Here is a 27,752-nt window from a genome sequence, read left to right on the forward strand (position 1 = left end):
AAGTATAGGTGGAGTGACCAGAATCGGAGAATTCTGGGAAGAGGAAAGATATAGTCTGAAGTAGTCAGCCGACACAGAGGAAGCAAGATGAGACTGCCTCACTGATAAAGGTACCAAGTCACATGGCTAACACAGACAAGAATTATGGGTCAATGTACAATGCAAGAATTAGTTAATAACCAAAAAAAATTAGTTAATAAGAAAGCCTGAGCTAATAGGCCAACCAGTTTATAATTAATGTAGGTCTCTGTGTGTTCATGACTGAATGGCTGTGGGACCAGGTAGGATAGAAACTTCTGTCAATAGTAATGCATTATTTTTTTTAAAAATATTTATTTATTATGTATATAGCATTCTGTCTACATGTATGCCTGCTGGTCAGGAGATGGTGTCAAATCTTATTACAGATGGTTTTGAATGATCATGTGGTTGCTGGGAATTGAACTCAGGACCTCTGGAAGAGCAAGCAGTGCTCTTAACCACTGAGCCATCTCACCAGCCCAGTAATGCATTTTTTTTTTTTAAATTCACATAAAGGCCTTTAGTCCCAGCACCTGAGGTAGAGACAGGCAGGGGGATCTGTATGAGTACAAGACCAATCTGGTCTAAATAGTGAGTTCCAGGACAGCCAGAGCTACATAGTGAGATACACACATTCTCTCTCTCTCTCTCTCAATATATATCTATAATGTGTGTGTAAGTACATATATATGCATGTACATATATATGTGTATATATGTATGTATGTATATACACACATACACACACACAGCAGAGCTGGCTATGTGGAATACAACTCCAATCCTAGCATTCAGGTGGAGGTAGGAGATCAGGACAACAGGGCAGTCCTCAGGTGCATGTCCACTTCAAGGTCAGCCTGAGCTCCATGAAACCCTGTGAAGAAGAACATCACTTACCAAGTGTACAGAGTGTACCGCTGGGCATGGAACCTGTCCATCCTCTGCCCACTCAACCAGAACTAGGAACCTTACTTTTCTGGCTTGGCTTTGAGTCCACAACCATTATCTTTTTTAAAAAATTATTTACCTAGTCCTTGTTTTTCTTCCAAATGAATATTGGATTATTTAGGGAAAATTCTCAGTTATTACCTATTTCATTTTATTTTGAGGTAAGGTAGATAAATCTTGCTGGGGAAGATGTTACACACCTTTATTTTGAGGTAAGGTATCCTGGAGGGTTTTTTTTTTCTTTTTCATTATTTCTTCATTTTATGTATATGAGGTTTTGTTTTTGTCACTTGGTTGTTTTGGTTTTTCAAGACAGGGTTTCTTTGTGAAGCCCTTGCTGTCCTGGAACTTACTCCATAGAGCAGGTTGGCTTTGAACTCAGAGATCCACCTGCCTCTGACTTCCAAATGCTGCGATTAAAGGCCTTCACCACCAATACCCATCTTATTTTATGAGTATTTTGATTGCATGTAAATCTATGTACTCAGTGCCTGAGTAGGTCAGAAGAAAGAGCTGAATCCCCTAAAATTGGAGTTATGGGATCTTGTGAGAGGCTGTGTAGGTGCTGGGAATCAAACTTGGGTCCTCTGCCAGAACAAGTGCTCTTCACGGCTGGCCCATCTCTCCAGCATCACCAGCCTCCCTTTCCTTTGTGAGACAGGGTCTTTCTCATGTAGCCCAGGCTGGCCTAAAACTTTGTTTAGCTGAAGATGATCTTGAATTTTTCATCCTCCTGCCTCAACCTTGAGAGTTCAGAGGTTACAGGACTGCACTATCATACCCAAATTATAGTGCTCATGAGGTTCTGGGGGGAAAAAAACAAAACCTAGGGTATCCTGCCTGCCGGTCAGGCACTGTCATCTGAGTCAAATCCCCATGCCCCCCCTCAGTTTTCCTAAGAGATTTTATCGTATGTATATGTAGCAGAAACACATCTGAAGAACAGACATTGGTGCTGGTTGTTTTTGTCGACTTGATCCAAACCTAGACATATCTGAAAAGAGAGAACCATGATTGGGAAAATGCCTCCATAAGATTGTCCTGTGGGCAAGCTTGTTGGGTATTTTCTTAATAGGTGATTTATGTGGGAGGGAGGGCCCAGCCCATAGTGGACAGGGCTACCCCTGGGCAAGAGGTCCCGGGGTGTTTAAGAAAGCAGGCTGAGAAAGCTGTGAGGAGCAAGCCAATAGCAGCATTTCTTCACCGGGTCTGCTTCGGTTCCTGCCACCAGGTTCCTGCCTTGAGTTCCTGCCCTGACTTTTTCGGATATAAGGTATAGGATGGAATGAATCCTTTTCTTTTGGTCACGGTGTATTATCACACAATAGAAATACCAAGAGACCATTTTAACATAGAAGAAAAACAAAGTCTAAAAGCTTTTCTAAAAGTGTTTACAGTCAAAAGTAAGCTAACGGGGCCAGGGTGTTGCTCTGCTCAGTGAGTGAAGGGATTACTGTACAATATGAAGACCTGGATTTGAATCCTGAGCACCCAGGTTAAAAATGGGAATGTGATAGCCAGTGCTAGTAGCTTTGGTGTTGGGCCAGGCAGGGGTGATACTGGTAGAGGTGGGAAGATCCTGGAATTTAATTATGAGTTATTCTAACCCAAATGGTGAGCTCCAGGTTGAGTAAGAAACCACTCCCGAAAATCGACAGAGGAAGATACATGAAGTCACCTTCTGGTCTCCACATCCCTGCACACTCACAGGCATACACATGTGCACACACAGCACAGGGACCTGTTGCCTTGAGTCAGGCATGATGGCGCACGTCTGGAATCCCAGCAGGAAGAAGGCTGAAGCAGCAGGATGTGCTACACAGTGAGACTTGTCCGAAGAAAATGGAGGGGATGGGACTGGAGCAATGCTCAGCAGTGTAGAGCACCTGCTGTTCTTCCTGAAGAATTACACCTCCGGAGGACCTGGCTCACAGCATCCTGTAACTACACCTCCGGAGGACCTGGCTCACAGCGTCCTGTAACTACACCTCCGGAGGACCTGGCTCACAGCGTCCTGTAACTACACCTCCGGAGGACCTGGCTCACAGCGTCCTGTAACTACACCTCCGGAGGACCTGGCTCACAGCGTCCTGTAACTACACCTCCGGAGGACCTGGCATCATCTTCTGACCTCTACAAGGACCCACACTCGTGCGTTCATATGCAGTCACACAAATACGCATTAAATGATAAAAACAAATATTTTTTTAAAACTTCAATTTGCTTCTTTCTATATGGAGGTTTCAATTTCTTTAAAAAAAGAAAAGGAGAAAAGAAAGAAGAGCTTGCTAGTGGCACACTCCTTTAATCTCAGAATTGCGGAGGCAGAGGCAGATAGAGCTCTGTGAGTTTGAGGCCAGCCTGGGCTACAGAGTGCCTGCACGCCTTTAATCCCAGCATTTGGGAGGCAAAGGCAGGCGGATCTCTGTGAGTTCGAGACCAGCCTGGTCTACAAGAGCTAGTTCCAGGACAGGCTCCAAAACCACAGAGAAACCCTGTCTCGAAAAACAAAAAAAAAAAAAAAAAAAAAAAAAAACAGAGTGAGTTCCTGGTCAGCCAGGATTAGATCGTGAGATCCTGTCTGGAAAAAAAAATAAAAGGCTTGGGGGGGGGGGTAAATGATCTTGACCTAGTAGGTAGAGAGGAGCAAAAGTAAATACCCTGACTAGAAAAATGGACGTGGAGACAAGCAGGCAATTTCAAAAGAAGATACATGAAGTCTCATCATGTCAGGTCCTCACCCTCATGAGGTAGTCAAAGAAATGCAAATTGAAACAAGAATAAGGTGCTGGTGTTTGACTATCAAATAGGCAAAATTAAAAAAAAAATTGGCAAAAGTTACCCATCAGCGTTGATGTAGGGAATTGGAAACATGTCGCTAGTGGGGACAGAGACTGATTCTAAACTTTCAGTATTTATCAAGAGTCATGTCGGGCACTGAGGATGTAGCTCAGTTGCTCAGTGCTTGCCTAGCATGCTCAAGGCCCTGAGTTCAATCCCTGACACCACATAACTAGGTGGAGTGTAATCTTGGTGCTCCCAATACTTCTGGTGTGAGACGGGAATATCAGCAGTTCAAGTTCATCTTCGGCTACATGGTAAGTTCCAAGCCAGTGAGGGAAACACTGGACATATAGCTCAGTGGTAGGAAAGCTCTCAGCCCTTCCAGAAGTCCCTGAAACTGGCCAGATACAGTAGTCCTCTCCCTCCCCGTGGATATATAACCAGCAAGGACTGCTAAGAGACACTCTGAGACCTTGTGTTCTTGGTCCGTGACCATAGCACTGTGTTAAAATGGTTATTCTTGTTTCTCCAGCCTGTTGAGCTGCCTGCAGGCTGTGTGCTGTGCTCCAGGTTACAGCTTCTGTAGGCCATCACTCATCCTGGGGTGGGGTTTTAGTGATACAGCCATCTTTGAGTCATTTCTGCTCCTGAAGTAACCCTTCACCCAGGTTCCTAGACATAATGCCAATAAAACTCATGGTTTACTACGTTGGACTTTGATGATATCCATACTTTGGTCTGCTGTCAGTTTCCTGCCTATGGTGGGAAGACGTTTGTCCGTGTCTCCCCAGGAATAGTGTCAGACAACACATTTCTGTAATCCTAGTACTTGGGACATAGAGATAGGAAGATTAGGTGTTCAAGACCAGTCCAAACAACATATAGTAAGTTTAAGTCTAGCCTGGGCTACATGAAACCTCATTAAAACAAAACAAAAGCCAGTTGTTGGTGGCGCACATCTTTAATTCCAGCACTCGGGAGGCAGAGGCAGGTGGATCTGTGTGAGTTTGAGGCCAGCCTGGTCTAGTTCCAGGTCAGGCTCCAAAGCTACAGAGAAACCTGTCTCGAAAAACAAGCAAACAAAACAAAACAAAAAACTCAGTCAAACAGGGGAGTAGAGTTGGGATTGATTTTGGTCAAAATACATTGTGTGTGCTGGACAGTGGTGGTGTGCCCTTTAATCCCAGCACTCGGGAGGCAGAGGCAGGCAGATCTCTTTGAATTCGAGGCTAGCCTGGTCTACAGAGCAAGTTCCAGGACAGGCTCAAAGCTACAGAGAAACCCTGTCTTGAAAAACCAAAAGCCAAAACAAATGAAAAAAAAACACAAACAAAACAAAATATCCGTGCATGTATGGATTTTTCAAATAATAAATAAAAATTAAAAAAATCAACTATAGAATAGAAAGGCTAGAGAGATAGCTCAGTAGTTAAGAGCACTGACTGATCTTCCAGATGACTCCTGTTCTGTTCCTAGCTCTGGGTTAGGCAGCTCACAATCAGCTATAACCCCGGTCCAAGGGATCCAGTACCCTCTTCTGTCTTCTGTGGGCACCAGGCATGTATTCAGACAAAATACCCATATATAAAAATAAAACCCGGTGATGGTAGTGCATGCCTTTAATCCCAGCACTCAAGAGGCAGAGTCAGGTGGATCTCTGTGAGTTCAAGGCCTGGCTGGTCTACAAGAGAAAGTTCCAGGATGGCTAGGACTGTTACACAGAGAAAACCTGTCTCAAAAAACCAAAACAAATAAACAAATGAATAAATAATAAATAGAAATAAGGAAAATTTAAATGTACTTCATCATTAACACACAGCTATACATATTTAGGAATTATTATTATTGGTTTTTTTTTCGAGACAAGGTTTCTCTGTAGTTTTGGCTGGCCTTGAACTCAAAAGATCCACCTGCCTCTTCCTCCCAAGTGCTGGGATTAAAGGCGTGCGTCACCACCGCCCGGCTCATATTTAGGAATTTACATAAGGGAAACTGACAAATAGTTTAAATATTGCTGCAACATTCATAATACTAAAAATTTGGAAACAATCCAAATTAGAGACAGACACATATATAGGATCGATATCTCCTGGGTACTCTGAAATGTAGACTCTTGGACCCTGCCACAGATCTGCTGACTCAGAGCTTGTATTCTGACAGTTCCTTATGGTATTTGTACCAGCGTTAAAATTAGAGATGGGCTGGCAAAGATGTTTGCCAAAAATAATAGCAATGGTCCGGGGATGGCGTTTCCTAACCATTTTAAAGTTTCCTAGTTTTCCTGCCTTTGACATGCACTTCTGATGGAGGAGCATGGTGCTGTCCTTGCGTGTGTCATTTCCACTTCCTGGGTGCCTTTTCTGGTAGACAGTACGCAAGATCGAGTCCTTTGGAAGTCGCCTTTATTAAGCCCTTCCCTTCGCCATCCTTGCCAGAGTAGACCATGCCTAGCTGTGCCATTAGTCCACATAGCAGTGTGTTAAAAATTATTATCCTTGCTTCTCCAGCTGTTCAAATAGTAACACGTGGAAAAATACCAAGGAAATTGTCCAGGTTGCAGGGGGCAAAGGAAACGCAAGCTGGCAGCTGGCATGGTCAGTAGGGCTTGGCTTCTCCCATCTCTACTATGCTGTGGACTTGGACCAAGACTTGCTCGCCTCCCAACTTGGATCCTGACCCAAGGCTGTCTCTGTTTGCTAAATGGCGAAGGAGACTTGTTTGTCTGACCTTCAAGCAGGAGAGACATCAGTTGTCAGGACTACGGCTAGATTTGAGTACTCAGAATCTGTCTTCTTCCTCAGACTTCCCACCTTGAGCACACACACCTGGTAGCCCCCACATCCCATCTCCCACAGTTAAGAAAGGACTCCTATCCACCGAGTCAAGTCCACTTTTCAAGGACAAGCAGCTCTCTCGGCCAACACTAGCCCTGGTCTGCAAGGTGAAGTTCAGGCTAGAGTCTCTTCTCAGTCATGTGACTCGGCTAACTCCAAAAGACCCCCTGCCTAGGGAACAGGTGGACAGGTGAGGCTGGGTCAGAGTTCCTGGGGTTTTTGTTCTTGTGCCCAGAGCCTTCAACAGTACCTGGGAAAAGTGTTTTACGAACACCACAGGCGAGGGTATGTATGACTGAACCAGAGTGAAGGCCAAAGTCGTTAGTATACCCACAATCCCTCAGTTACACAATGAGGGTAATGAGTAATGATGCTGACTTCCAAATGTGAAGTTGGTTATGCAGGCAAAAGGAATGAACATCACTCATTCACTCGACAGGCAGTTATTTATCTAGGAGTATTCAACTCGGGGCCTCCCGTGCGCTGGCGAAGGGCTCTACCACAGAGCTCTGCCCACAGCCTTCTCCTTATTTCTTGTTTTTTTCTTTTTGTCTGTCTGTCTGTTTGTTTTGAGAGAAGGTTTCTGTGTAGCAGCCTTGGCTGGTCTGGAGCTCCCTGGCCTCAGGCTCACAGAGATCGGCCTGCCTTTGCCTCCTGAGTGTTGGGATTAAAGGCCTGAGCCCCCACACCCAGAATTCACTTTTTTTCTTACATGTTTTTACATTTACATACTGTTGTTTCTCCTTCCTCCTCTCCTCCAAGTCCTCTCCCCCCCTCTATCCTGCCCCCCACGCCTCCTCCATTTCCCTTCAGGAAAAGGCAGACCTTCCGTGGCTATCAACCCAACATGGCATATCAAGTTGCAGTAAGACTAGGCACCTCCCCTCCTATGAAGCCTGGATGCGGCAATCCAGTATGAGGAAAAGGGTCCCAAGAGCAGGTAACAGAGTTGGAAACAGCCCCTGCTCCCACTTTTAGGAGCCCCACAATAAGACCAAACTACACAACTGTAACATATATGCAGAGTTGCCTAGGTCAGTCCCATGCAGGTTCTCTGGTTGCTGGTTCAGTTTCTGTGAGCTCCTATGGGCCCACGTTAGTTGATTCTGTGGGTTTTCTTGTGTACGACCCCACTGGCTCCTACAGTCCTTCCTCTTGGTCTTCCACAGGATTCCCCAACCTTCCCCATGTTTGGCTGTGGGTCTCTGCATCTGTTTCTTTCAGTCAGTATTCACTTATTAACTTTTAATTTTTAATTATTTAAGTAACTAATTGAGAAAATGCCTCACTATGTAGTCCTGGCTAGAACTGGATAAGTAGAGCAGCTTGACCTCTATCTGCCTGCCTTTACCTCTCAAGTGCTGGGATTAAAGGTGTGTACCACCATGCCCCACTCCCCCTCTTTTTTAGACAAGGTCTCACTATTTAGCCCTGGCTAACTTGGAATTCACAGAGCTCTGTTTACCTCTGCCTCCTAAGTCTTACAAGTGCTGTCTGGACTTAAAGGTGTGCTAAAATAACATTTATTTATTTGTTTATTAATTATATGTTCTTACAGATTCAACACAATGCCCATCAAAATCCCAGCAAAATTCTTCAATGACCTCGAAAGAACGGTACTCAACTTCATATGGAAAAGCAAAAAACCCAGGATAGCCAAGACAATCCTGTACAATAAAAGAACTTCTGGAGGCATCACAATCCCTGACTTCAAACTCTACTACAGAGCTACAGTACTGAAAACAGCCTGGTATTGGCATAAGAACAGACAGGAGGACCAAAGGAACCGAATAGAAGACCCGGATAGCAATCCACACATCTTCGAATACCTGATCTTTGATAAAGAAGCAAAATATATCAAATGGAAAAAAGAAAGCATTTTAACAAATGGTGCTGGCATAACTGGATATCAACATGTAGAAGAATGAAAATAGACCCCTATCTATCACCATGTATCAAACTCAAGCCCAAATGGATCAAAGACCTCAACATAAAGCCAGCCACACTGAACCTTACAGGAGAGAAAGTGGGAAGTACACTTGAACGCATTGGCACAGGAGACCACTTCCTAAATAGAACCCCAGCAGCACAGACACTGAGAGAAACAATTAATAAATGGGACCTCCTGAAACTGAAAAGCTTCTCTCAAGCAAAGGACATGGTCAACAAGATAAAACAACAGCCTACAGAATGGGAAAAGATCTTTACCAACCCCACATCAGACAGAGGTCTGATCTCCAAAATATACAAAGAACTCAAGAAATTGGCCATCAAAAGAACAAGCAATCCAATTAAAAAAAAAAAAAGGAATCCCAGCACTCGGGAGGCAGAGGCAGGCAGATCTCTGTGAGTTCGAGACCAGCCTGGTCTAAAAGAGCTAGTTCCAGGACAGGCTTCAAAACCACAGAGAAACCCTGTCTCAAAAAAACAAAACAAAACAAAAAAACCACAGAGAAACCCTGTCTCGAAAAACCAAAAAAAAAAAAAAAAAAAAAAAAGGAATACAGACCTAAATAGAGAACAACTCCCAACAGAGGAATCTAAAATGGCTGAAAGACACTTAAGGAAATGTTCAACATCCTTAGTCATCAGAGAAATGCAAATCAAAACAACTCTGAGATTCCATCTTACACCTGTAAGAATGGCCAAGATCAAAAACACTGATGACAACTTATGTTGGAGAGGTTGTGGGGGAAAAGGGAACACTTCTGCATTGCTGGTAGAAATGCAAGCTGGTACAACCCCTTTGGATGTCAGTGTGGCAATTTCTCAGAAAATTAGGAAACAACCTTTCTCAAGACCCAGTAATACCACTTTAGGGTATATATCCAAAGGATGCTCAATCGTGTCCCAAGGACATGTGCTCAACTATGTTCATAGCAGCTTTGTTTGTCATAGCCAAAACCTGGAAACAACTTAAACGCACCTCATCTGAAGAATGGATAAGGAAAATGTGGCTACACAATGGAGTATTACACAGCAGAAAAAAATGACATCTTGAATTTTGCAGGAAAATGGATGGAGCCAGAAAACATCATTTTGAGTGAGGTAACCCAGACACAAAGACAATTATCACATATACTCACTCATAGGTGGTTTTTAAACATAAAGCAAAGAAAGCCAGCCTACAAACTATAATCCCAGAGAACTTAGACAACAATGAAGACACTAAGAGAGACATACATAGATCTAATCTACAAGGAAAGTAGAAAGTAGAGACAAGATCTCCTGAGTAAATTGGGAGCAAGGGGACCTTGGGGGAGGGTTGAAGGTTGAAGGTGAGAAGCAGGGAGGGGAGCAGAGAAAAATGTAGAGCTCAATAAATATGAATAAAAAAATTATGTGTTCTTGGGCTGGAGAGATGGCTCAGCGGTTAAGAGCATTGCCTGCTCTTCCAAAGGTCCTGAGTTCAATTCCCGGCAACCACACGGTGGCTCACAACCATCTGTAATGAGTTCTGGTGCCCTCTTCTGGTCTGCAGGCATACACGCAGACAGAATATTGTATACATAATAAATAAATAAATATTAAAAAAAATTATGTGTTCTTATGCATACCACTGTGCTCGTGTGAAGGTCAGAAACAGCTTGTAGGAATTGGTTCTCTCCTACCATCTTGGTCCCAGTAATTGAACTCAGGTTTTCAGACTGGCAACAAACACTGGTACCTGCTGGTACATCTTGCTGCCAATTCAGTGTTTTCTTCAGTGTGTGTATGTGCTCTTAACGGCTAAGCACCCCTCCCCCATCACTTTTTAATTTTGCTATCGGTATCGGGTCCCACTAAGTAAATAAGCCACTCAGGTTGGCCCCAAAATCACTGTAGTCAATGATCTTGAACTTGTGATCCTCCTGCCTCAGCCTCTCCAATAGGTCAGGACTAAAGCAGATAGTGGCCAGGGAGGACTACTGACATTTATTTCATCAAGGAGCTGAGGGGGCAAACCACATACCGGGGAATAGACAACTGGAGGAGACAGCTGGGGAGAAGATATTGGAGGGAAGGGGTTGTCTTAGTGTCCTTAAAGGACTTGGCTTTTCTCCAAAAAGACCTGGGATGTCTTTTGATGGCTCGAAGACGAGAAGCATGGTCTGGCTTCTAGGAAATAATCGCTCAGACGGCTGTGGTGAGGAGACTGCAAGGGGCCAGGGCAGAAACAGACACTTAGGAGGCTATGGCAGTGACCTGTTCAAGCTAGAGATGGCGGGGACCAGGGTGCAGAAGGGGTCAAGGGAAATGCTCCCTCCTTGGGTGTATTTTGGATGCAGATCAGAACCAAGTCCATGTGAACGTCAAAGCACAAGTCCTAAAATAAACCGATGAACTGAGACTTCATGAATATCCAAAACTCACATGCTTCAAGAGACACCATACAGAAGATGACAAAGACAAGCCACAGAATCAGAGACAATATTTATAAAGCCTGCATCTGATAAAGGATTTGATTCTAGAATATACAAAGAACTCTTGCAACTCAATAATAACAATTCAAACAACCCAATTGAAAATCAGACAAAAGCTCTGAATGATGCTCCTATGTATATGTGAACACAACTAATAAGCACATAAAAGATGTTCTACTTCATTAGCACAAAATGCATCAGGAAAACGCAAATTATGGCCACAACATGATACTACTTCAAGTCTACTAGAATGGCTATCATCAGAAAGACAAACAATACCAAATGTTGGCAAGGGTGTGCAGAATGGGCATCCTCATATGCTGTTAATGGGAATGAACATCTCTGAAAACAGTTTTTGCAGTTTCTTCAAAAGATAAACACAAATTTCCTATACAACCCAGCAATTATTCCACTCTAGTTATCTACCCAAGAGAAATGCAAACAGACATTCACACAAAGGCTTGTGCAAAAATGTTCATAGCAGTTCTATTCATAACAGCCCCAAAGTGGAGACAATCCAGATGTCAATCAATACCACAATGGGATGCTATTCAGCAGCAGAAAGGAAGGAAACACTGATGCAAGTGCAACATGGGTGACTCTCCAAAAGACATTATGCTCAGTGAAAGAAGCCAGACACAAAGGACCAACCACACATTGTATGGCTCTATTTACAGGAAACATCCAGAAGAGGCAAATCTACACGGGGATTGGTTCCCTCAGCTGGGGAGGGAGCTCAGATCAGCTGTAAATAGGAATGACGGAGGCTCTTACTGAAGGGATAAAAATGCTCCAAAAATAAGACAAGGTATTTCAGTAACTATGTTTTTTAAGATTTATCATTTTAAATTACGCATACGCATATGTGCCCATGCATGCATTGTGCGTGTGTGGACGTGTGCATAAGAGTGCAGTTGCTGGTGGAAGCTATAGCGCCCCCTCACTCCCAAGCTGGAATTACAGGTAGTTGTGGGCCACTAGACCGGGATGTGGGGAACTGAGCTCTTCTTGGGTCCATCTGCCAGAGAAGTAAACCATCTCTCCAGCCCAAGGCAGTGGGAGCAGGAGAATCTCACATCCAAGAATTCAAGGCTGGGCGGTGGTGGTGGCGCACACCTTTAATCCCAGCACTTAGGAGGCAGAGGCGAGTGGATCTCAGTGAGTTCAAGGCCAGCCTGGTCTACAGAGTGAGTTCTGGGACAGTCAGAGCTACACAGAGAAACCCTGTCTGGAAAAACAAGAGAAAACAACAACAACAAAAGAGTGAGCAAGAAGGCTTAGCTGGTAAAGGTGGCTGCTGCCAAGATGGACAACCAGGTTCAATCCCCAGGACTCATATGGTGAAGGTGACTGATTCTTGCAAGTTGTCCTCCAACCAATAAATGAACATATTATTATTTTGGAGAGAGAGGGCTGGCCTGAAGCTTGCTCTCTAGACCAGGCTGGCCTTGAAGTCACAGAGATTCACCAGCCTCTTACTTCTGAGTGCTGGGATTAAAGGTGTGCACCACCATGTCTAATCTAGATAAATATACATAATTTTAAAATTATTTTAAAAAACAATATTAGATTCAATTAAAGTATTTGGGATAGTTACTGTCTTCTTTCTCCTCCTTTTAAACAGAGTCTTTTTTTTTTTTTTTTTTTTTTTTTTTGAGAAAGGATTTCTCTGTGTAGCCCTGGCTATCCTAGAACTTGTTCTGTAGACCAGGCTGGCCTTGAACTCACAGAGATCGGCCTGCCTTGCTAGGATGACACGACTTGCAAGACAGAGTCTGATGCAGCCCAAGCTGACCTGGAATTTGCTATGTAGCAAAAGATGTCCCTGAACTTTTTTCCTTTTAAATAGAGACAGGGTCTCTATTGTGTAGCTCTGGCTGTTCTAGAACTCCTTACGTAGACTCATAGGGATCTACCTATCTCTACTTCCTGAGTGCTAGGATTAAAGACAAACACCACCATTGTCAGGCTATGAACCTCTGATCCTCCTGTCTCTATCCTTAAGTGCTGAGATTGGCAGGGTTGTACTACTATGCCCAGATATCTGTTTCTCTCTCTCTCTCTCTCTCTCTCTCTCTCTCTCTCTCTCTCTCTCTCTCTCTTTTGAGACAGGATTTCTCTGTGTAACAGCCTTAGCTGGAACTAGTTCTGTAGACCTGGCTGGCTTCGAATCACAGAGAACCGCCTGCCTCTGCTGGGATTAAAGGCGTGCACCACCACCCATCACTGACTATCTTTCTCTCTTGAGAAAGGGTCTTGTTATGTGTCTCTATTTGTGTTTGTCCTGGAACTCACTATTCCAGACTGACCTAAAACTCCCTTTTTTGCGGGGGGGGGGGGGGGGGGTCAAGACAGGGTTTCTCTGTAGCTTTGGGGCCTGTCCTGGAACTAGCTCTCATAGACCAGGCCGGTCTTGAACTCACAGAGATCTGCCTGCCTCTGCCTCCTGAGTGCTGAGATTAAAGGCGCGCGCCACCACCACCCAGCTTTGTTTTTTAAAACAACCTTTTCATCAAAGTGCCCAGTTCATTGACCCATGGCATTCTATGTAGTATCTACTTTTAGTTAACATTGATAACTCTTGCCGTCTCAACTCTCCTGAATTTTTTTTCCCCGTTGAAAATACAGGCATGCTGATCTGTTTGGGACCTCTGGCAGTGGGACCAGGATCTATCCCTAGTGCATGAGCTGGCTTTTTGAGGCCCATTCCATATGGTGGGATGCCTTGCTCAGCCTTGATGCAAGAAGGGGGGGAGGCCGAGGTCCTGACTCTACTAAATGTGCTAGGTTATGTTGACTCCCATGGGAGACCTTACCCTGTCTGAGGAGTGGATGGGGGTGGAGTTGAGGGGAGGGAGGATGAACTGTGGTTGGTATGTAAAATGAATTTTAAAAATATATGTAAATATAAAATCTAGGCATGGAAGTTCGAGACCAGCCTGGTCTACAGAGCTAGTTCCAGGACAGGCTCCAAAACCACAGAGAAACCCTGTCTCGTAAAAAACAAAAACAAAAACAAAAAAAAATCTAGGCATGGAGCTTGGCGGTGCACACCTTTAATCCCAGCATGTGGGAGGCCGAGTTAGGCGGATCTCTGTGAGTTCAAGGCCTGGTCTGCAGAGCAAGTTCCAGGACAGCCAGGGCTACACTGAGAAACCCTGTCTCAAAAACAAACAAAGAAAAGGAAAAGAAAATCCGGACATGGGTGAGAGGTAGTTTTAATTTTATTTTTAATCACTTATTTAGGGTGTGTGTTTGCCGGGGTTGTGGCAACTTGTGAATTGGGGATGTTGGTTCTCTCCTTCCTTGGTTAACTTCAGATCAGAAGGTTTGTGTTCTTCCTCTCTCAGTCATCTCTCTGGACAGAGATGTGTCTTGTTATCCCCCCACCCCGCCACCGTTTCTCTGTGTAGCCCTTTCTGTCCTGAACTAGCTCTTTTGTAAACCAGACCGGACTCAAACTCAAAGAGATCCGCCTGACTAGGCCTCGAAAATGCTGGGATTAAAGGAGTACACCAGTTAGTTTTGAAAACAGATCGCAATACAATTCTTCCCAGTGCTATGGGAATTTCTGTTCACGTTTTATTCCTCTGTGAGTTCTTTTTCTTATCTGATCTATAAGAGTATCCTTTAACACCTCCTTCCTTGTCGTCCTTAACAATCTGGGAACTCCTTTAGGCAGCCCACAAACTCTCAGGAACCACTCCTAATGACTTCTAGGGATTCCTTTCTAAAGTGCCTCTAATGATACCCAGAATTACCCTTTTCGCCCCAAGAGCTGCTAATAACTCCAAATCCTTGCTCAAGGGGAGCCGCTTTTTAAGAACTCCAGGGATATCATCCTTCAGGTCCTGTCCTAATGACCCCCAAGGGCTCCTTCTTCTGGAGCAGCTCCTTAACTGCCCCACCTTGCCAGCTGGTGAAGGACTTCTGAGAACGTAGGACTTGCAGATCTGAGAGTCCTGGACAAACCCGGACAGGCTGGTCACGTTCTCGGAACTCCTTGACTTTTGAAACTTTCCCGGAGATCCTCCATCGCCTTTACATCTTAAAAGCAAAGGGATTACTCCTAGAAAACAGGTTAATCCTTTCGCTAGGAACATCCTATAACCACCTGCTTGCCCATCCCCAACCGGCCGGCCCATTTCGGGGTACTCGCCTCTTTCCACCCTGATTAGCTATGGAGGTCTGACTCAGCTTCTGATTGGCCAACTCCGGATCCAGCTCAGAAGCTCAGTGGCCGCAGTCCCGAGAGGTTCAGCGTTTTCTCCTGGCAACAGCCTGAGCAGGCTCTTATAGGCTAAACGGGCTCGTAGTCACAGACGGTGAGGAGCCATAGTGAGCGTTTATTGGCTGGGTGAGGGCTTAAAGTCATCCTTGGATTGGTTTACTATGGGACTCTGTGAGGCTGCGCAGAGTCCGACTTTAAAGGAGGCGGAGCTTTGTCTTTCGCCCTCAAGAAAGACAGTGGGACCGGCGAGTGGCGGCAGCTAAAGACGAGCCTGAGCCCTGACAGGGCTTTAGGCTTTTGGTGAGAGCCATCGGGCTTTGGATCCCTTTGGGTTTGATGCTGCCACAACCGCGATCGTGATCTCCGGTGGGGGAGGGTGGCGGGGTGGGTCTTTTTCTGCTAAGTGATCGGCATGTTTCGTGACCAATAGAAAAAGCAGTTTCTAAAGTGAGTTCTGTGATTGGTCATTTCCAATATCTAGTGGCCAATGGACGTCGGGAGAGGGGGGCGGGCCCACCGGGCCTTATTTTCTTCTTCCTGCGGCCGGGCCTCCCTCGCCTAGGCGGTGGGGCCGGGAGGGGCAGTGTGTGTAAGTGGTGAGGTGCGGGGGACACTGGGAACCAGGGCTGCTTTGGGAGGGATGTCGCGGGGGTGGCTGCGGGGGCAGCGATTGCGGGAGTTTCAGGTCAGTGTTAGCAACAGCTGCCTTTACGGAGTGCTTTAAGTACCGGGCCTAGTGTCTGGGTTTCGCTTGCATCATCTGAGTTAATCATATCGATCCTGCAAGGCAGGGGTCTGGGATCCCCATTTTACAGGTGGAGAAACTGAGATTCATCCAGCCTACTCACACAGCCAAGGTCATGTAGTTAGAAAGTGGCAGAGACCGGATCAGTACTCGGAGTTTTCACTCTGGAACCGACGCTCTAAGAGCCCTGGACTCTGCTTTGTTGCTGAATGCGGGTGGGAAGGTGTCCCGGACCAGATTTCCCCTAGGGAGTGTGTTGCAGGAAGGGAACCCTAGCGTTAAAGAAACGGGACGATCCATTGAAGTGAGCGAATGAAATGAGTTTATTCAGCAGTTACTGAGTATCTACTTTGTGGCGTGCATTGTTCTGGGTTCTGGGCACACAAAGATAAACAGGGTCAGAGGCGAATGAAGCACCATTAGGGTCCCCTTTGAAGCCCAGGGGAGGGGCCCCAGTCTGGTATTTATATTTTTGTAAAAATTTCAAAAGTAGAATATTTTGAAGTTTTTCTTTTAGAGGGAAAAGTCTCCCAGGTTGAATAGGCTTCAGGTTCCTGCACACTTGAATATTCTATTGGCAGAGGATTTAGTTCAGGTGGGTATTAAGGGCTGAGGTAGCAGACGGTGGTGAAAGGTGCCTGGGGTGGGGGGACAGGACTGTGAGCACGTTTCCTGGTATGTAAAACAGGGATAACAGTATGCCTGTCATGCAAAGTTAATGAAAAAACACCTGAGTTACCGTGGCGTTGTTTGTCTTTCCTGCTGTCTCGGACAGTTTTACTCCAGCCTGCCTCCCAAACCTATACTAGGTTGCAGGAAGGTGATAGGCAGTTTCCTCCCATATAGTAGGAGTGGCAGTGGCTTTGGCGAAGCAGAACTCTTGGGCTGTGGGTGAGGAGGTACAGTAAAGGACTTACTAGTTTTGTTTCTTGAACTGGCTCCTATTAATGTGCGCTGTCTTTTTCCAGTTGTGATATATTGTATTACTAACAATGGGTGTAGGGTCTGCCCACCTATTTGAGGTCTTCATTCAGAAAGATGGATTTTCCCTCTACAGTTAGGAAGTTTGCTCTGTATTGCCCATTGCCTGTTCAAATTTTGTCCCGGGAATCCTGCTTCCAGTACAGTTGATCCAAGCTTGACTTTATTGAGTACTGCTGAAGCTGTTTTGATCTCCAGAGAACAATTTCACTGTAGTGTTCTATGTGTGTGGGTTTTTTTGTTTGTTTGTTTGTTTTTTCTTTCACTTCGAGTCAGGGTTTCTCTGTGTAGCCTCAAACACAGAGATCCACCTGCCTCAGTGGTGGGATTAAAGGTGTGCAATGTTCTAAACCCATAGCATACTCTTAACATCCAAGTATTTAACTGTGAAACTTTATAACCTGCAGCCCAGTTACTTTTCAGAAACGTAAAGTCCTGTTGTGAAGCTGTGCCCTGGGGAAGAACCCATAGGAGGCTGTTTTAGATCATGTTGTAGTTTAATGAAGCGATTACTGCCGGGTGGTGGCACAGACGTTTAATCCTAGCGTTTGGGAGGCAGAGTTAGTGGATCTCTGAGTTTGAGGCCAATCTGGTCTACATATGGAGTTCCAGGACAGCCAGAGCTACATAGATGAGGGAGTAACTTGAAGCAGTCAGGGTAGAATTAAAAGATAGGTAGGTCAGCTGTGTTTTTACATGGGACCAGTAACTGAATGATAGTTTTTTTTGGGGGGGGGGCGGGGTTTGAGACAGGGTTTCTCTGTGGCTTTGGAGCCTGGAACTAGCTCTGTAGATCCGCCTGCCTCTGCCTCCCGAGTGCTGGGATTAAAGGCGTGCGCCACCACGCCCGGCTATAGTTTCTTTTTTTTTAGCTGAGACAGTGTCTACATAGCAAGTGAGATTTCTACACGTGCAGTTTTGATACATCAAGGTTTTGTTTATTTGTTTTGGTTTTTTGAGACAGGGTTTCTCTGGGTTGCCAGGCTATCCTGGAACTCACTCTGTAGACCAGGCTGGCCCCAAACTCAGCTCTACCTGCCTCTGCCTCCTGAGTATTGGGATTAAAGGGGTGCACCACCATCACCTGGCACATCAGTTTTTTTTTTTTTTGCAGGGGGCAGGGGGAGCTTGGCTTGACAGAGTGTGTTTATTGTAGAGGTGACTTCCAGACTCTTGATCTTGCCTCCTCGCTAGTGCTGGGATTACAGGCTCACTTTATAGCTTCCTTGGGTTCCTTTTTACCAGAAAGGATTGTACCCCTGCTTCTAGTTCATGTAAATAACTGTGCTAGAGGCGCTTTCCTTGTTGTTTAATTTTGTTCCTTTAACTACTTCAGCTTTTTTATCCAAACAAATTAACCCTCAAAAGAGGAGAAAATGGCTTCCGAATCGGAAACTTTAAACCCCAGCGCTCGGATAATGACCTTTTACCCCACAATGGAGGAGTTCCGGAACTTCAGCAGATACATTGCTTATATTGAATCCCAAGGAGCTCATCGGGCTGGGCTAGCCAAGGTAAGGAGCAGTGCACCTCACCTGCTGAGGTGGCCATTACAAGAGCATTGCTGGTCTTTGTAGTTGGAAATTAGTTTCTGCTTTGCACTCATTTTCTCTCTCTCTGCATTGAATTAGTGCTGTCCCTTCCCCTCCCCCAGTAAAGATGAAATGGGTGGCATACACGCGCACGCACGCGCGCGCGCACACACACACACACACACACCCATCCTTTCCTTTCTTCCTTCCTTCCTCCCTCCCTCCCTCCCTTCCTTCCTTCTTTCCGTCCTTCCTTCCTCTAAATATTATAGATTATATTTTGTATGAGTAGTACATTGTATATAATATAAATATTATATATAATGAGACACATTTATATGGTATATATGACATAATACATATAAGCAAAATATGCTATGTGATATAACATATGTATATATAATATAATATTCTGCTTAGATTATATGGTGGTCAGTGTTAGCTTGACAGTGTGACGTCCTGGGTTTGGAGAAACATGGGTAATCACGTCAGTTACTTTCTGTAAAATGGATGGCTGGTTTGGATGGTGGCTTACATTCTGGATCCTGACTTGCTAGGTTCTCATCTGCCTCCATCTCTGTGTTCCCTATAGGTTGTTCCTCCCAAGGAGTGGAAGCCACGAACATCCTATGACGATATTGATGACCTCGTCATCCCTGCACCCATCCAGCAGCTGGTGACTGGTCAGTCTGGACTCTTCACTCAGTACAACATACAGAAGAAAGCCATGACCGTTCGTGAGTTCCGAAAGATCGCCAATAGCGATAAGTGAGTGGCGGTACCTTTTGCTTTTGCTTTGTTTTTCATTTTCTGCTTTGCTTTTGAGACACATTTTGCTGTGTCGCCTAGGCTGCCTCATCCTCCAAGCATAGCACTTAGAGGCATGCGCTTTAGGCCCAGTAAGTAGAATACTTTCCCATCTTAACGTCTAGCCTAGAATTGCTTCTTTTTAGAAAAATGTAAATCAATCTTTCTTTCTTTCTTTCTTTCTTTCTTTCTTTCTTTCTTTCTTTCTTTCTTTCTTTCTGTCTTCTCTCTCTCTCTCTCTCTCTCTCTCTCTCTCTCTCTCTGTTCTTTGGGACAGTCCTGTGGACTAGTCCTGGCTTTCCTAGAACTCGCTTTGTAGACCAGGCTGGCATTGAACCACTGAAATCCACTTGCCTTTGCCTCCCAACTGCTGGGATTAAAGGTGTGTCCTACTACCACTTGGTAACTTTATTTAATTTGAGGTAGGGTATCAATGTGTAGCCGTGACTAGCCTGGAACTGGATATGTAAATCAGGCTGACTTTGAACTCAGAAAGATTCTCCTGCTGCTGCCTCTGTGCCCCAGGATTAAAGGCACACCATCACATCTGTCTGGTTTTACTTTATGGGCAAGTGCGTGTAGGCCTCGGCACGCAAGAGGACGACTTTCAGGAGTCAGTTCTCTCTGTCCACCTTTACATGAGTTGTGGGAGTCAAACTCAGACCATCAGGCAGGCGTGCCAAAAAGTACTTCTGCCTGCTTAGCTGTCTCTGTGGCCCCAGGATTGCTTCTTCATAGTAGTGCAAGGGTGCTGCCGTGTTACTGAGGAATGCTTCCTCTGGGTCAGGCATCAGTTTCTCTTTCTGCGTTGTTCCTGGCATCACACTCTGCTCTCCCAGTTGCTGCTCTTGAGCTTCTCACTCGCTATGTTGCTTCTCAACCCTGAGGACCCCCGGGGAATCCCTTCCTTTTCCTTTCTTCATTCTTCGAGTCTTGCTGGTCCACACATCTTGATTTCAGCTTGGCAGTTGGAGCTGCACATCTGCCAAGCAAGCCTGGTTTTAGGTCTTGAGTTTTCCATCTTCACACCTGGGCACATTCAGGACACCTTATCGTAGCCTCCCTCACTCCTCTTTGTGTTTTTGTTTTCACCTGTCACAGTTCCAATTGAGATCTTATGGGTTTGTTGATAACTCTTAAAACATCTACATCGCTGGCCAGCTTTTTGGCCAGGGAGTGAATTTATGCAGAAGTCCGTTGAAGAAGTGTGCTGTGCTGTGGACGAAGGTCTAAGCCGTCCTTCATGTCTACTCTCAGCTGTGCCCTGGGCCGAGCTTCCCAGCTTGCTTTCCACACGGGGCCCATCCAGGCTTCATACTCCTCTCTGTCATCTCTCTCTCTCTCTTTTTTTTTTTTTTAAAAAGCTTGCATGTGTGTATGGATGTGTTGTGTGATGTATGTATGTGCAGCAAATGCATGTCCGGTGCCTGTGGAGGCCAGAAGAGGACATTGGGACTAGAGCTGCAGAGGGTGTTGAGCCATCATGTGGGTGCTGGGAATCCCATAGGGCCCTCTACAAGAGTAGCCAACCTCCTGTCATCTCTGTTTGTCAACACATGATAGTTTTTTTTTTGTTCGTTTTTTTTCTTTATGTAATTTTATGTTAAATTACCCAGCTTATCACCTTCATCCCAGTGTGCTTTTTTTTTTTTTAAATCTGCTTTTTGTGCGTTTTGCCAAGGCCTCACGCAAGCTTTTCACCACTGAGCTACATTCCCACCCTCTACCCTAATATATTAAAAGCTTTTTGTCCCTTATTTCTGTCGTCGATAAGTAATTTTCTTGAGTACTGTTTTCAGTGCCCCGGTTATCTGTTGCGGGTTAGACTCCAAGAGGATGCTGGGAAGACAGCAGCGACAGTGAGCCGTAGGAAGGAACACTGCTGCTCCCTCCCGGAGGGCTGGGTTGGTGTGTGGGTGTGGCTGGATTTTTGTCTTTGGTTTTTGTGTTTGTAAGCTCTTCCTCCCTCGTCACTCCAGAATCCGCAGGGTGCAGCACCCTCTCCAGAGAGGTGAGGATATTGTGTTCCTAAGGGAGAGTGGGTCCACATCTGTGCCTGTGACCTTCCCCCAGCTTCCTCCTGTCCAGGGCCTCCAGAGGGAAATGCTGTGTGTGTTAGATCTGCCTGGAGTTCACTGTAACCCAGGTAACCCAGGCTGGCTCTGACTCACGTGGTGATTCTATCTGATCTCCTGAGTGTGCAAATGGGGCTGCTTTAGGGCTTAGAAGGCCAAGATTGTTTGCTCGTTTGTTTTATAAAGCAGAACAAATACAGATCTATTAAAGAAAAGTAGGGAGAAATAGGATTTTAAATTTTAAACTTATTATTTTATGTATAAGGGTGTTTGCAGGCATGTTTGCTTGTTTACCAAGTAGTAGCCGAGGCCAGAAGAGGGCGTCAGATTGCATGGAAGCTGAGTTAGAGAGGGCTGTGGGCCATCATGTGGTGCTGGGAGCCAAAGGAGGAGCAGCCAGTGCTCTTAACTACTCATCTTGCTTGCCTTGACGATTGCTTTTTGGTTTTTCTTTTCTATTTTGGTTTTTCGAGACAAGGTTTTTCTGTAGCTTTGGAGCCTGTCCTGGAACTAGCTCTGTAGACCAGGATGGTCTCGAACTTGAGCTCACGGACCTGCCTTTGCTTCCCGGGTGCTGGGATTAAAGGCGTGCGCCACCACCACCCAGCAGGAGTACACGTTCTTAACTGCTGAGCCTTCTCTTCAGCCCAGTTTTTTTTTTTTTTTTTTTTTTTTTTTGTGAGTCGGTGTCTCATGTAACAGGATGACCTTGTTCTGATTCTTTAAGTCCAGAGGTTGCAGGCTTGTGCCACCATGCCTAGTTTTAAGCAGAGCTTTGTGTGTGCTAGGCAAACACTGTGACCAACTGAGACATGTTCCGAGCCTCGTGTATTGTTCTTTTGAAATGACCCTGGACTAGTGGCTTGTATCTTACAGTTGATACTACCTGATAACCTTATCCTCCCTGTCCTGGTTACCTTTCTGTTGCTTTGATAAAGCACTGTGACCAGACAGCTTATTAAAGAGGTGTTTAATTGGGCTTATAGTTTCAGAGGGTTAGAGTTCAGGGTGGCAGAGCGAAGGCGTGTGGCAGGGACAGCTGGGAATGGACATTTCAGATGGCAAGAGGGGTCAGAGAGCACACTGGGGGATGGACAGAGGCTCTGGAGGCTCCCAAGCTGTCCCCCAGGGACACACCTCCTCCAGGAAGGCCATGCTTTATAATCCTTCCCAGTTCTACCAACTGGGGCCAACTATTCAAATATGGGGGCCATCCTCATTCAAACCACCACATCTGTGAGTGATTAACATCTTTATTTTATTTTTGAAAGGTACTGTACCCCACGATATAGTGAATTTGAAGAACTTGAGCGTAAATACTGGAAAAACCTCACATTCAATCCTCCCATCTACGGTGCAGATGTGAATGGTACTCTCTATGAAAAGGTGAGACCACGAAGACCCCTATAGTGTTTGCCTGGCACATAGTAGGTACCCTGACGGGCACACAGTAGGTACTTAGCTGCTGGTGAAAGGGCAGATGAACAAGCCTATGCTCCTCCACTGTCTTGCTGTCCTCTGATCCTCCTTGCAGTTCTGCACGTGACTGAATTTTGCAGTCTCGCACTCTGCATGTGAATTGGGTGCTGTGGTGTCCTTTTCAAGACTTGTGCATAGTCTGTGGGTGGTAGCTGATGAGTTCTTGAAAGGGGGGTAGATCATAGAAAATGAGGCTTTGGGAGAGGGAGCAGTGTGGTTTCTGCAGGAAGAAGCTCTGACTAATCAAATGAAAAGGTGGGGACGGAAAAGGAGTTTATTTGGATCTCAGAGCTCTCTGGTGAGATTCTGCAATAGGAGCTATTTTAACCGCTTTTCCTGGCTTGGTGTGTAGTGCTTTTTTGGGCTAACAAATTGCCTTACTATGGTAGAAGGGGGACTGTTTGGGTCTGTCTTTGGGAGAATGAAGAAGCCTATAATGCTTTTCAGGGATTATCTCAGATCGACTTTAATACCAAGTTTGTTGATGTCAGCGTGGATGGTGGGGAGTCACTTGTAGCAGGGGACAGGATGGTGAAGGGACAGGTCCAGAGGGAAGTGGGTGCCAAGGTGCACATGGAAGGACACATGGGGGGTGGAGAGCGGAGAAGGTGATGACTGCAGGGCACAGCACTCCAGAACCGGCCTAGAAGAGGGGCTCCGAGATGCCCATAGGATGAAGGGAAAGGATGTGGGCGACTTTGAGAGTCGCTCGGTTCTCTCCACAGTGTGGGTTCTGAGCATTGACTCAGGCCGTCAGGCTTGATGGCCTTTTTGCTGGCCCTTAACTATTTTTAAATTTTACTTCATATTTTTTCAACTTCTGTTTTTTATTTTCTAATTTTACCTATAAACCTTCCATCCATCTGCCTAGCCATCATCTTTCCTTCTCCCCACCCCCTTTTTTTCTAGGCAGGGTCTAACTATGTATTCCTGGCTGCCTAGAACTTGCTATGTAGACCAGACTGGTCTCAGACTCATAGAGATCCCCCTGCCTCGGCCTCTTGAATGCACGGATTAAAGGTGTGCACTTCCATGCCTGGCTATCTATTTATTTCGGATGTGGTGGTTTTGACGTGCCACATTTTAGTCATCAGTAAGAGCTCACCCGAGGCCCCCACATTTAAATGTGTGTCCTGGCTGCTCTTTCCTGGGCAGCATGTTGATGAGTGGAATATCGGCCGGCTGAAGACCATCCTGGACCTGGTGGAAAAGGAGAGTGGCATCACCATTGAGGGTGTTAACACCCCATACCTGTACTTTGGCATGTGGAAGACATCGTTCGCCTGGCATACAGAAGACATGGATTTGTACAGCATCAACTACCTGCATTTCGGAGAGCCCAAGTCTTGGTAAAATCAGCCTGTAGTTAGGGCCCCCTTCCATTAGCACAGGCCTGCTGACTTTTCTTTTCTTTTTTAATAGAATTTATTTGTTTATTTTATGTGCATTGGTGTTTTTTTTTTTAAATATTTTTTTAGGTTCATTTAATAAACTTTCTTTTATGTGCATTGGTATGAAGGTGTCAGATCCCCTGCAACTGGATCTTCAGACAATTGTGAGCTGCCATGTGGGTGCTGGGAATTGAACCAGGGTCCTCTGGAAGAGCAGACAGTGCTCTTAACCACTGAGCCATCTCTCCAGCCCTGTGCATTGGTGTTTTGCCATGGGTGTTGGAACTGGAGTTACAGTTGTGAGCTTCCATGTGGGTGCTGGGAATTGAACCAGGGTCTTCTGAAAGAGCAGCCAATGCTCTTAACCTCTGAACCATCTCTCCAGCCTCCCAATTTTTTTTTTTTTTTTTTTTTGCTTTTTGAGACAGTTTCTTTATGTAGCATAGCCATGGTTGTCCTGGAACTCTGTAGATCAGTCTGGCCTTGAACTCAAAAGATCCACCTGCTTCTGCCTTCCAAGGACTGGGATCCAAGGCGTGCACCACCGTGTCCAGTTCCTGGGGAATTTGTTAAATTTACCCTTCACGTGTTTGGAAGATTTCCTTGCTGATGGAAAAGGGATTTGGTGTGCAGCAAATGAAGCTGTGGCTGAGCATGTTCCTGCTTTGCTCATGTTAGGGGGACACTAACTGGCTCTGTGTCCTGTGTGCTGACGTGTTTCTCACTTTCGGCCTTTTAGTGGAGGCTCGGCCAGTGACAGCAGAGCTGCTTGTGGGTGGTCCGCAGCCTGCAGATAGCCTAGGCAGGACACACTGAAGCAGAAACATGACAGACAGGGCAGTGAAGGAAAAGCCCCAGGAAGGTCCCCAGGAGGACACGCAGGCAGGCTGGGGACAGAGAAGGCTTTAGAATACGAGACCTAGGCCTAGGCCTAGAAAGAAAGAGGGCAGAGCTGGGTGGAATGGAGGGGGTCGGCATAGCAGTGGGGATGGGGGACATAGGCTTGACCTGCATGCTCCGAGCTCTTGGATTGACAGAGGCTACGTGTGCTTAGAAGTCCAGTTTGGTGGAACTCACCTCTAATCCAGTACTAGGGAGACAGAGACTGGCAGGTCTCTGAATTTGATATGTAGCATGATCTACATATCGAGTTCCAGGCTAGACAGGGCTGCGTAGTGAGTTCTTGTCTCAACCCCCCCCCACCCTAAAAAAACCTGTTTTTAGCTGGCACATAGTGATTGTACACATTTATGGGCCATAGTGGCATATTTCAGTACATGTACGCGATGTATAGCAGTCAGGCTGGGTGTTTGGCATACCCATCTCCTCAAACATTTGTTGTTTCTTTGGACTGGGAACCCTCAGGATCTTGTTTCCTTCGAGGTTTTTCTGAGTGAGAGCAAGTCCCTCACCTCCTTCCCTTGTCTTCTGCCGGTGTCTGATGTTATTATGTGATTGCAGGTATTCTGTTCCACCTGAGCATGGGAAACGCCTGGAACGTCTTGCCAAAGGTACTGCATCCCCTCCAGATACAGGATCAGCCTTCTCCAGTCTAGCTCCCTGCCCTGAAGCATCCCTTCTCTATGGTCAGATGACCTGTGACCTTTTACAGGCCTACGGTGGGGTGGGGTGTGTGAGCTCAGCTCCCAGATCCACCTTAGTGGACAGGCCAGTCTGAGCCTTTCCCAGTCTGTCTGAGGAGTTCTCGGTCCTTTTCTACTCACTCTGTCTTCATCTCCCCCAACCTCAACCAGGAGGTGACTTGGTCAGATTCTCCTCCCCAAGTTCCCAGTGTGAAAGCCCAAATTGTGTTGTGTTTAGGTGTATGTGTGGGTGTGATGGCTGTCCTTATCATTCCTGAGATCTGCAGATGCAGTGACTTCAGGATCCCGAGCTTGGGCAGAGCCTCCTCTTAACTCAAACCTACCTTCCTCTCCAACAGGCTTTTTCCCGGGAAGTGCTCAGAGCTGTGAGGCCTTTCTGCGGCACAAGATGACCCTGATTTCCCCGTTAATGCTGAAGAAGTACGGCATTCCCTTCGACAAGGTGAGCCGCCTGTTCTCTTCAGAGAGGGCCGTGGGCTGGCTCAGAAGCACCCTCTCATCTTTGTTGGGCGGAGTTTCTCTCAGTCCTGTTCCCATCTCTAGGGTGCTGGCTCGTGTGCTGTCCTGCTGCTGAGGGCGGCAGCTTCCACTCACGGCATTAATTGGGGGGAATGGTTAGTTAGGTACTTCACGTGCATGCTGTTCAAGACCTGGCAGTGTTGACTTATCCTTGGTTGATTGGCTTAGTGGTGGCAAAGAAACACGCAGGAGCCCAGTTTTGGCCTCTGCCACGTATGGTGGCTGCTTCAAATCTGCTTTTGTTCAGGTGACCCAAGAAGCTGGCGAGTTTATGATCACTTTCCCTTATGGTTACCATGCTGGCTTCAACCATGGCTTCAACTGTGCCGAGTCTACCAATTTTGCTACCCGTCGGTGGATTGAGTATGGCAAGCAAGCTGTGCTGGTAAGCCTTGACTTCTTCTGTAACACCATGGGCAAATATGTCTGATTAAGGAAATTCTTCTCAAGACGTTTTTATTTTTGAACTGTTGGCAGCTGGAACAGTTGCTGGGAATATGGGGAATGTCAGCACTGTGTGTCCATAAAGGCTTTGTTTATTTGTCTCACTCTTTAGCCCTGAACTCCCATTGTAGCCCAGGCTAGCTTCAAACTCTTGCCTCAGTCTCCTGTGTTTTGTTTATATATGTGTATGTCACCATTTGTGGCTTTTTTTCCCTTTAATTAAAAAAAAAAAATAGCCAGGTGGTAGTGACACAGGCCTTTAATCCCGGCACTTGGGAAGCAGAGGCAGGTGGATCTCTGAGTTCGAGGCCAGTCTGGTCTACAAGAGCTAGTTTCCAGGACAGGCTCCAAAGCTGTAGCGAAACCCTGTCTCAAAAAAATCAGAAAAAAAATGTATTTGGTCCTATCCTGCCCCCAGCAGTGTGGTTTCGAACCTCCTCATGCTTTAATCTGCATAGAGGGCAGAGGCGGGCGGGAGAGGTAGTGCCCACAGGTGGCCTCACTCTTGCTCTCCTTTGGCAGTGCTCCTGCAGAAAGGATATGGTGAAGATCTCCATGGACGTTTTTGTGAGGAGGTTCCAGCCCGAACGCTACAAACTCTGGAAAGCTGGGAAGGACAACACCATTATCGATCATACTCTGCCCACTCCAGAAGCTGCCGAGTTTCTGAAGGACAGTGGACTGCCCCCAAGAACCGGGGATGAGGAGTGCCCAGAGGAGGACATGGAAGGGGTCGAGCAGGGAGAGGAGGGAGATGTGAAGAGAAGGTACCGGGCAGGCTTGCGGGTGGGGCGTGGGAGAAGGAGGCGGCCGCCACAGTTTGAGTATTCTGTGCCGTTTGCACTGTGTACAGGCAGGTCTTGAAAAGGCTTTGGAAGCCATAGCGCTGATGACCCCAGAGCTTCCTTGTGGTCTTTGCTAAGGAATGAGGGTAGTGAGCCTGAGCTGTGCCCAG

At 46.1% G+C, this 27,752-nt stretch overlaps 1 protein-coding gene across 4 annotated transcripts in view; it reads left to right on the forward strand.

The window, feature by feature from the left end:
* The first annotated feature begins 15,374 nt into the window (after nt 1-15,374).
* The window catches only part of Kdm4a (lysine demethylase 4A), a 42,155-nt gene continuing 29,777 nt past the window's right edge, over nt 15,375-27,752 (forward strand). The window contains exons 1-9 of one of the 4 annotated variants that reach the window (XM_050161333.1): nt 15,375-15,520; nt 18,283-18,460; nt 19,071-19,246; nt 22,632-22,746; nt 23,995-24,188; nt 25,692-25,741; nt 26,173-26,276; nt 26,601-26,738; nt 27,320-27,564. In XM_050161333.1, coding sequence (XP_050017290.1) covers nt 18,323-18,460; nt 19,071-19,246; nt 22,632-22,746; nt 23,995-24,188; nt 25,692-25,741; nt 26,173-26,276; nt 26,601-26,738; nt 27,320-27,564 — 1,160 coding nt within the window. In that variant the 5' untranslated portion in view covers nt 15,375-15,520; nt 18,283-18,322. The other 3 variants (XM_050161334.1, XM_050161332.1, XM_050161331.1) reach the window with 3 other exon arrangements.

Source organism: Alexandromys fortis, unplaced genomic scaffold, assembly GCF_014885135.2.
Source record: "Alexandromys fortis isolate MF-2015 unplaced genomic scaffold, M_Fortis_MF-2015_v1.1 scaffold_122, whole genome shotgun sequence".
Classification (NCBI taxonomy): domain Eukaryota; kingdom Metazoa; phylum Chordata; class Mammalia; order Rodentia; family Cricetidae; genus Alexandromys; species Alexandromys fortis.